The sequence below is a fragment of the Tiliqua scincoides genome, chromosome 6, assembly GCF_035046505.1.
Source record: "Tiliqua scincoides isolate rTilSci1 chromosome 6, rTilSci1.hap2, whole genome shotgun sequence".
Lineage (NCBI taxonomy): Eukaryota > Metazoa > Chordata > Lepidosauria > Squamata > Scincidae > Tiliqua > Tiliqua scincoides.
The window spans coordinates 1482842-1492495 of NC_089826.1; the positions used below are offsets into that span (position 1 = coordinate 1482842).

The window sequence follows — 9654 nt, forward strand, 5'->3', positions numbered from 1 at the left end:
TATAATGATGTGGATCAGAGAACATCCCCCCCTATTAAGCGTCTCACACCTGTATTTTCAACTATGTTATCTTCAATGGCAGCTGAGCTAGGTGCAATTTGACACACCTGAAATTGGTCTGCAACCCACCTAATGGGTCCTGACCAACAGTTTAAGAAATGCTGAGCTAGATATTGCAGTAAGCTTGTTAAAACAATGATTGCAATGGAATCTGAACCTTAATTCTCTGCCCGCTCACTCTGGGTTATAGGTCCTACCTGAAACAAGTCAAATCATAAATACTGTATAGGAGGTAGCTGAAGGAACTGGTGAGGCTGCTGAAGGGTGATAGTATGGTTAGTTCTTCAGTGGTAACACAGATGCAAGCAGGGAAGCAAAAAGAAATCTGACTAGGTCAACTATCCCTGTCTCTGTTTATATGGTAACTGTTGTGTGAGCCAAAGAAAGGCCCTTCAGCTCACGGGACTGTAGAAGCCAGTGCACCACTCTGACAAATACAATCCATAGTCAAGGGTTTAAAGGACCATTTCGTTGGCATGCAGCAGAGCCTAACTGACCTACTTCCTTTGACAGGGATGAATTACAACAATTGCCCCAGGAACAGTGTGCAATACTTGCTGCATACAAATGTGTACAACCTCCGGGGAAGACAATTACTCACCTTCAAATGCCTACATTCTACGTTACACAGAGAACACATGTGTGGAAATATTCTGGGAGATGCAGCGTAATAGTCATTCATCATTGATGGAGTAGGCAATCTTTTCATCTTCTGAGCATCTGCCTGTGAAAATACTGGAAGCCAGGAGGCCTTGACCACACCAAAAGGAGACTCAATAGGATTCTCTGCTGCCTCTTTCTGGAAAGTGTTCTGACCGCCCGAAGGCCCAGGCGGAGGATTACCTCTGGAGTCACACTGGATCCTGCCATGTCTATTTACAGCCTCAAGCATTTCAGGTGCAAAAGGGGGTGGTGGCTGGTTCAGAGCTGTCATCATGGACTGAGCAACAGGGGGAGGAGGCAAAGCTTGCTGGGCAACAGGAGGCACCACAGACTGAGGCACGGGCGATACCACAGGTGGCATCATGGGCTGGACTGCTGGAGGTGCCACAGGTCCTGCTGAAGGGAGACATAATCCAGGAACTTTGTTGGCAGTATCCATGGAGAAAAAGGGCTGGGGATTTGGTGTGCTTCTCTGGAACCCCATCTGCCGTATTAGTTCTTCAACTGCGTTAAGTGTATTACTGGGAACACCGGAGGAGGCAGCAGAAGCTGAAGCTGTCTCCTGTGCCTGAAATCCTTTCATATTCCCCTCCGTTTGTACATCAGAATTGTAGACTTTGACATCAAGGGGACTTTTTGTATATCCATACTTACTTTCATGCCCATAATCAATCACCTTGCTCTTCACCACAGATCCACGACCATCATCATTACTAAAAGATTCCTTTTTCTGAGAAGGTAAACTGGGTAAATTACGAGTCATTTTGTGTAGGCGGATGTCCCTCAAAATTAAAGGCATGTTTTCAGGTGTCAGCTGATCATCTGGATAGCGACTAAGTTCCTCCAAGTCATCATTAGATAAGCCAAAGCTTGCTAAGATACTTGAGGCACTCTCACTTGTATAACGGCTCTGAACACTTGTAGTATTTTCTGTAGTCCTTCCAGAAGCAGGCTGGCTCTGGCTATTATTTCCAGGTGCAAATGGAATATCCCAATGAGTAGCACGGCCCTCTTCCTTCTGCTGCCGTTCCATATTCATCCTCTCCCTTGCTTGTCTTGGATCTACTCTGTGCTGAGTAACCTGAACATTTGCCCTTGGGAATCTTCCCCTCATATCTGATCCCATGAATCGTTGCGCCATTCCACGCGGGGGCTGTCTTTGAAGTCCACCTGGTCCAGGTTCTGGTCCTTGAAAAGGTCCACGTGGGATTGGGCCAGGGGCATTAGGTCCCCTTGGCCTTGGAGGCATATTTCCTCTAGGGTTAAACATGGCAATTTTCAGGATTGCCTCATTTAACCAAGCAGAAGATGCTATAGAATGGTGTGAAGCAACTGAGTTAAAATGATGGAGAGCCAACTGTGTCTTAAGCTGGGCAAACTGTAAAGGAGGGCCCAGCAGAGATGGTCTGGCAATGCCAAGGTTCAGAGAATTCACAAGGGGTGAAATACTTTCCAAGAACACCACCAAGCTGAAAGTTAAAACACAAATATTAGATTACATTCATCTTTAATCTGCTTTCCACAGTGGATTCTACTACCAGTAAGTGATCTATTTCGAATAAGAATATAAGAACATAAGAACAGCCCCACTGGATCAGGCCACAGGCCCATCTTGTCCAGCTTCCTGTATCTCACAATGGCCCATCAAATGCTCCAGGAAACTTTGAGGGAGCTTTACTCCCTCAGTAAGTGTTTGCGGGGGAGGGGCTAAGGCAGCAATTCCCAGGATTCCCACGCTAAGGGGCATGCTTTGCACTTACATTTAACTAGGTCAGGGGTGTCCAAACTTTTTGGCAGGAGGGCCACATCATCTCTCTGACACTGTATCAGGGGCCAGGGGAAATTTACATTTCAAATTTGAATAAATTTACATAAATGAATATATTAGAGATGGAACTTTTATGAATGAACTAATTTTACTGAGCTTATTTATAATATACATGAGATCCAGAAAAGAGGGGTTGTTAAAATAATTCCTGACACATATAACACATGTCTTCCTAGCAAAAAGTACAGAACAAACTTAAGAGGAGTCAGCATGGGCTCTTCCCCCCCCCATGCAGGAGCATGTTTTTACTCTCCCTCCCCCCCAATCCTGGCAACAAGCAGCAGCAAAGGAACACAATCAGTCAGGGAGCTGGTGGGCACCTGCCCCCTCAGGAGAGGAGTTTATTTCTCCTCATTCACACAGAGAAGGGAGCTGCCTGTCTCCCTCTCTCAGTCCCCTCCTCCCCCAGCCTGCACTGAGCCCCAAATAAACTTAGAAGCAGGCAGAGAGCTGTGTGTATTTCCCCCTTCACAAACGGACCCCCATCTTCCTCCCTCTCTGCCAGCAACCCCCACCAAGCAAAAGTAGTAGGTTTCCTCCCCATTCAAATGTCCCTTGAGTTCTCCCCTGCAATGCCCGCCTCCAAAACTGAGCACTTACAGCCCAATCAACCCACATTTTCCTGGGAGTAAGCCCCACTGACTCTATGGGACTTACTGCTGAGCAGACATGCTCTCCAGCTGCATTCAAGCATCCCCAGGACTTCTCCCCTGCAGTGCCCCAAGCACACTCACAGCCCAATTGGAACCACACTTTCCTGGGAGTAAACCCCACTGAGTCTGATGGGATTTACTGCCAAGTAGACATGCTCTCCAATGGCATTCTAACATTCCGTGATTTCTCCCTTTCAGCGCCCAACCCCCAGCACACGCAAGCAGCACAAATAGACCCACAGTTTCCCATCCCTCCTCAGTGCCTACCCCTGCCCCCCCCCCAAACACCAGGGCAAACAGACCCAGGACTTCTCACCCCCAGCCTGGATTCAGCTGTAGCCTCCCCAACCTAATGGGAGGGTTGCAGATGGGCAGGGCTCCTGCTCTACTGTGAGTGCTTAACCTTTTCCTCGCTGTCGCCATGTGAACCAGTGAGAGCTCCAGCAGCCGAGTACCCATTGTAGATGGGGGGGCTCCATGGGGGGCCGGATTGGGGGCCCCTACGAGCCGCAAGTGGCCCAGGGGCAAACGAAACAACAAACGCCAACTACTATAGAACTGAAAATCACAGTAATTTGGTTATATTCTGCAACTATATGTTGTATGTTAGATATGTTATATGGCTGCAATTGTTGCCTGTCAGTATTTATTTATATTGGATAGTATTTCTGTTCTGCCTTTAAATCTGTGACCCACCTCAAGTCTCTGGAGCTCTTATACAATAACCTATCAAGACATCAAGGAGAAATTTTACTTCAGATCTCTCCCTCCCTCTGGTCACAGTACTGGCTTTCTGTGACCTGATTACTCAGAAACCAGGATTTGAACATCAAACAAGGTTTACATCTCACCACTAATGAAACCGTTCAGCCATTCTCAATTCAGAAGAGTAACTCTTTTCTATGGCAGCAACTAAGCTGACTGAATGCAGCACAATACCATGGAAACCAATCAGCTTGTTAAAAGACATAACAACCCTATGGCACCTTAGACTCATCTGTTTATGGCTCAAAGATCCTTTAACAATGAAGACTCAATTCATCCAACACGCGCAGTGGATTGTAATGCAGTGAAACTATCCAATCTGTTTGAGACCTAAAAAACCCTGACCCAACAAAGTGTTGTTGTTTTTTAAATTACAGTAATGCTGTTGGGGTTCCAACAGTTCTGAGTGATGTGAAAATGCAGAAGTCAGTGGGGGAGCCTGTCACCTCCCTGAGTATTCAACTTCTGTCCTCCTATCCCTTTTTACACAATTATTTTTAATATATATTACCTTGTCTTCTCATTTGAAGATCCTTTTGATTGTCTGAATGCAGCTTTCAGGGTGGAGCAGAGCACTCAAACACACTGCTCTTTTCAAACAAAAGGCAGGTTCTATAACAGTGACATCACTAGGCCTGGGTGATGCTCCCAGCATGAGGCTCAAGGGGTGCATCACCACACCACCTGGGCCCCCCATCAGCAATCTTCAGACCCAGCTACTGCACACTCTCGCCATTGATTCCATTTTCACAACTCATCAGCGACAGCATGCATATACGCAACAAGGACCAAATAAGTATACCTGTGGGCTGGGCAGAAAGGGGTTAAATCAATGCAAGAGGCTGGGCAGAAAGGGGTTAAATCAATGCAAGAGGGTCAAGGGTGATGTCAAGGATGATGCCACCCTTGAACACTGTGCTGGAGGTAAGCACCACCACCCCAAGTGTGAACCCTGGTAGGGATGCCTCTGCACTATATCTACTGCAGGATCCAAAAAGGCTGTAATGCCCACACATAATTGTTCTCTCTAGATCAGTGATTTTCAACCAGTGTGCCATGGCACACTGGTGGGCTGCAAATGGCCCACAGGTGTGCCTCAGGAGTTTGGGGGAGGGTTGTTTATTAATAGGGCCACTGGGGAATGTGAATCCCCCACTGGCAGCATAATGTGCCTTGTCAATTGTAAAAAAAAGATGATGTGCCTTGACAATTTTACCATCTTATCAGAGTGCCATGAGGTGAAAAGGGTTGAAAACCACTGCTCTAGATTCACACAGCACCCTATACCAGTCAACCAAAAGAGGAGCCGTAGTTATCCAACAGTAACATCAGTTAACGTTTAACACTACTGTTCACTGCTACCTGGGCAAAGAGGCACTTTGTCGTGGTGCTCCTCTTATATTCAGTTGAGGAAGAGTAGCTGCCCCACTTCACCCCACCACAGAGTCTTTCCTAGGGGCACCTCTTTTTAGATTGCAAGCTCTTTGGGGGCAGGAGGCCATTTTATTATTTGATTTTGCCTGTAAAGTACTTTGTGAACTCTTCTGCTGAAAATCAAAACTTTAGATATAGGGGCAAAAAATCAAAACTTTAGATATAGGCTGATGGGTTCTGAGCTGTCTGTGGCAGATCAGGAGAGAGATCTTGGGGTGGTGGTGGACAGGTCGATGAAAGTGTCGACCCAATGTGCGGCGGCAGTGAAGAAGGCCAATTCTATGCTTGGGATCATTAGGAAGGGTATTGAGAACAAAACAGCTAATATTATAATGCCGTTGTACAAATCAATGGTAAGGCCACACCTGGAGTATTGTGTCCAGTTCTGGTCGCCGCATCTCAAAAAAGACATAATGGAAATGGAAAAGGTGCAAAAGAGAGCGACTAAGATGATTACGGGGCTGGGGCACCTCCCTTATGAGGAAAGGCTACGGCGTTTGGGCCTCTTCAGCCTAGAAAAGAGGCACCTGAGGGGGGGGGGGGACATGATTGAGACATACAAAATTATGCAGGGGATGGACAGAGTGGATAGAGAGATGCTCTTTATACTCTCACATAACACCAGAACCAGGGGACGCCCACTAAAATTGAGTGTTGGGAGAGTTAGAACAGACAAAAGAAAATATTTCTTTACTCAGCGTGTGGTTGGTCTGTGGAACTCCTTGCCACAGGATGTGGTGACAGCATCTGGCCTGGGCGCCTTTAAAAGGGGATTGGACAAGTTTCTGGAGGAAAAATCCATTACTGGTTACAAGCCATGATGTGTCTGTGCAGCCTCCTGATTTTAGAAATGGGCTATGTCAGATGCAAGGGAGGGCACCAGGATGCAGGTCTCCTGTTATCTGGTGGGCTCCCTGGGGCATCTGGTGGGCCGCTGTGAGATACAGGAAGCTGGACTAGATGGGCCTGTATCCTGATCCAGTGGGGCTGTTCTTATGTTCTTATGTAAAGCATTGTGTGTGTGTGTGGCTAGATAGATAGATAAACACAAGCAGGGATATGCGGTTGGTGGGGAGGCAGGTGAGGCAGTTCCTCCCCTCCGGAGTCCTTCAAAAAGTTGCATGAGGCGCTTTGGAAAGGACTCTGGCTGGGAGGCGCTGCCTCACCTGACATGGTAGTCGTTGGCGTAGCTGGAGGGGGCTGAGCACTCAGCCTGGCAGGGGGGTGGAAGAGCGGCCCCTCCCTTCGGAGCCATTCGGCTCCGTTTTGCCCCCCCCGCCGGGAATGGCTCCGAAGGGAGGGGCCGCTCGCTCACCCCCATGCCAGGCCGAGTACCCAGCCCCCCTCCAGCTACGCCACCGCAGTGGTGCTCCTGAAGGGCTCCGGGGGAGGCTCTGCCTCGCCTGCCCCCCCCACCCGACCCCGGGAGCCCGCCCCGCTCCGCCTCGCCTCGCCTCACCCGCGGCGCTGCAGCCCAGCGAGACCCTCACAGGCCGGTCCTCTGCCTCCTTCTGGGGCTGCCTCAGCGGGGGCGCGCGCGCGATCCCGGCATGGCCCCTCCCACTCGCCCGGGCGCGCACAACCCCCACGGGCGCCATTTTGCGGCCTCCCCCTCAGGCGGGGCTTTACCTCAGTCAGGCGGCGCTGTGTCGGAGAGGAGGCGCTAACCTCGCTGGGGATGCGACGGCGGGGACGGAGGCGCCCCTACCGGCGCTCCTCCTCCGCGCACCCGGCGCCGCGCAGCTCAGCTCCGCTCCGAGGCGAACAACGACGGTGGCCGGGCCGGCACTGTGCGCATGCGCGCTCCTGGGGTCACGTGGGCGGGAGGAAGAGCAGCGCAGCGACGACGCCTGTCAAGGGGCAGGACTCAGTGAGCGAAGTGCGCACGCGCGGCGGGCCCAGAAGCGGGGACCGCGCCTCACCGGCGCATGCGGACTCACGCATAAGGAGATAGGGAGTCAGGCGGCGCATGCGCGTCAGAGGCAGGAAGGCAGACAAGGGCTTTGATAGACCAATGAATGGAGGCTGCAGGTGCCGCCCCATACCCTCTGGCAGGGAGTTCCACAGACTCATCACATGCACATACCCATCATGGCTTGCAACCTGTGATGCACCTTTCCTCCATCAAGCTGCCCAACCCCCCTTTCAAGGCACCCAGGACTTCAGGTGTAATTAGCACATCCTGTGGTGAGGAGTTCCACAGACTAACATGCTTTATTGCCATCATCCTGCAGCAGGGAGTTCCAAAGATGAAGGGCTGCTCATAACTAGAGATGAGACACTCCTTAGCACAGGAGGGACACCCAGCATGGTTTGTAACCCGTGATGGACTTTTCCTCCAGAAATCTGTCCAATCCTGTTTTAAGGGCATCTAGGCTGGATGCCATCACCACAACCTGTGGCAAGGAGTTCCACAGACTAATTACACGATGGGCAAAGAAAGTTTCCTTTTGTCTGTCCTAAGTCTCCCAACACTCAACTTTAGCAGCTGACCCCTGGTTCTGGTGTTGCATGAGAGGGAAAAGAGCGCCTCTCTATTCACTCTGTCCAGCCCCTGCATAGTTTTGTATGTCTCAATCGTGTCCAGCTTCAGGCACCTTTTTCTAGACTGAAAAGCCCCAAACTTTGTGGCCTTTCCTCATAAGGGAGGTGCCCCAGCCCTTAAAGGCAGCCAGGTGAGATGCCATCACCACACCCTGTGTGGTAAAGGAATGAATGAAATCATTACTAAAAATGTATTTTTCTATACTTCAGACTCCATATTTCAGCATCTCAATATCATTCCAGGTATTCTTATTGGACCCTGTACCTCTCGTGCATTATTTACAACAGATAGAAACATGCACAATGTAAATCCTTTTAAGAAACTGTTTTTTTCCCAAAGTCTATGCAGTAGGGACTGTGGGGGTCTTGAACCAGGGATGCTGGTCGTGCTCCAAGACTCAGTTTGCAGCAGGAGGGCACTTCAGGCCTGAACTCTGTGGTGCAATCACTGCAGCTGGCAGGAGGGAGCCCTCCACCTTTCAGCCTAGTAGAGGCAGGTACCTACCTCTCATTGGTGCGCTGCTCCCTTATCTGTCTAGTATGGATACGTCTAAATGCTCCCTTGCTTTTGCTTTCATGCAAAGTGCAACCCTTGATAGGGTCGCTTCCTTTTTATCTGGGGTAATTGCCAGGCAGAGCTCTGGAACTCTGGGCAGCATGTGAGGAAAAGACTGATGTCTATGGTGTGCTGTCTTTGTATATTTTTGTTTTGTTCTTTCTCTGTATTTTATGCTAATAAAGGTCTTACTGAACTAAACTGAACATGCAAAGTGCAAATGAAGACCTACAAAGAGGTTGTGTTGTTGACTGACCTTGCCTCTGTCTCTGGAGGCTCCAGACTGTGGCCATCCTAGCTGTCCAGCAAGGCCATACAAGGAAATCTGATGGGTTGTGCCTCCTGCTGCAAGGGGGTCAGGCAAGGGCCAAATATTCTGTCCTAACCTCTTCCCTCTAAGTGGCTTCCCTGAGTCTTGAACCAACAGCCACTCAGCCTCTCATTAGAATGAGGAATGGCCCTTTCACAGCCACCCCTGCCCTATTTTTAGCTGTCTTGTTTTGCAGTGTTCTGAGCCATAAACAGAGCAGGCAAAAGGCCAGCAGAGCCAATGGATACATCTCCAAGGTACGGAATGACAAGCAGTGGTGCACAAGTGTCACTTTGGAGCCAAAGGGTTGTCCTTTCTTGTCCTCCCACAGAGGTCTGCAAAACACAGCAGAGTTACAGAACCTCAGCAATCCAGAGGAGCAAGATGATCCAGCCCCAGCTGGCCCCTCCTCCCCCCAAGCTCCATCCCAGGGCTGCGAAGCAAGGATCATTAAAGGGGCAAATTCAGGACCTGGAGGTGAGGGTTTCACCACCTCTCAGCCGCTTGCCTGACACGTGTACAACTCAGCTACCGATGGCGAGAACAGGATCCTGGGTTCTCCAAGTTTGACCACCTCAGGTGACTGTGGCCAGGCATAACAACTCTCCAAGCTTGGACTTCTGGGTGCCTGGACCCCTCATTATGGCCTGGCCCTTCCTTGCTTTCAAGGCCTGGGTCCTGCTCCTGAGCAGCAAGTTCTGGTCAGAGATGAGACTGCCTCCTCCCCCACTTAATTTAAGCCCCACTTAATTTGGGATCTGATTGGCATGGGCAAGAGTCCTTCTGCTCTAGGCCAGTAGTGGCTTGGTACCACCTGACCAGGCTGCTAGCCATAGGGTGG

At 50.0% G+C, this 9654-nt stretch overlaps 1 protein-coding gene across 1 annotated transcript in view; it reads right to left on the reverse strand.

The window, feature by feature from the left end:
- The window catches only part of ZNF638 (zinc finger protein 638), a 49563-nt gene extending 42621 nt beyond the window's left edge, over nt 1–6942 (reverse strand). Inside the window, exons 1-2 of the mRNA XM_066631780.1 lie at nt 6863–6942; nt 662–2192 (exon numbers count right to left, since the gene is read on the reverse strand). Of these exons, the coding sequence (XP_066487877.1) occupies nt 662–1993 (1332 nt within the window). The 5' untranslated portion in view covers nt 1994–2192; nt 6863–6942. The remainder of the gene's footprint in view (nt 1–661; nt 2193–6862) is intronic.
- Between the last annotated feature and the right edge of the window lie 2712 nt (nt 6943–9654).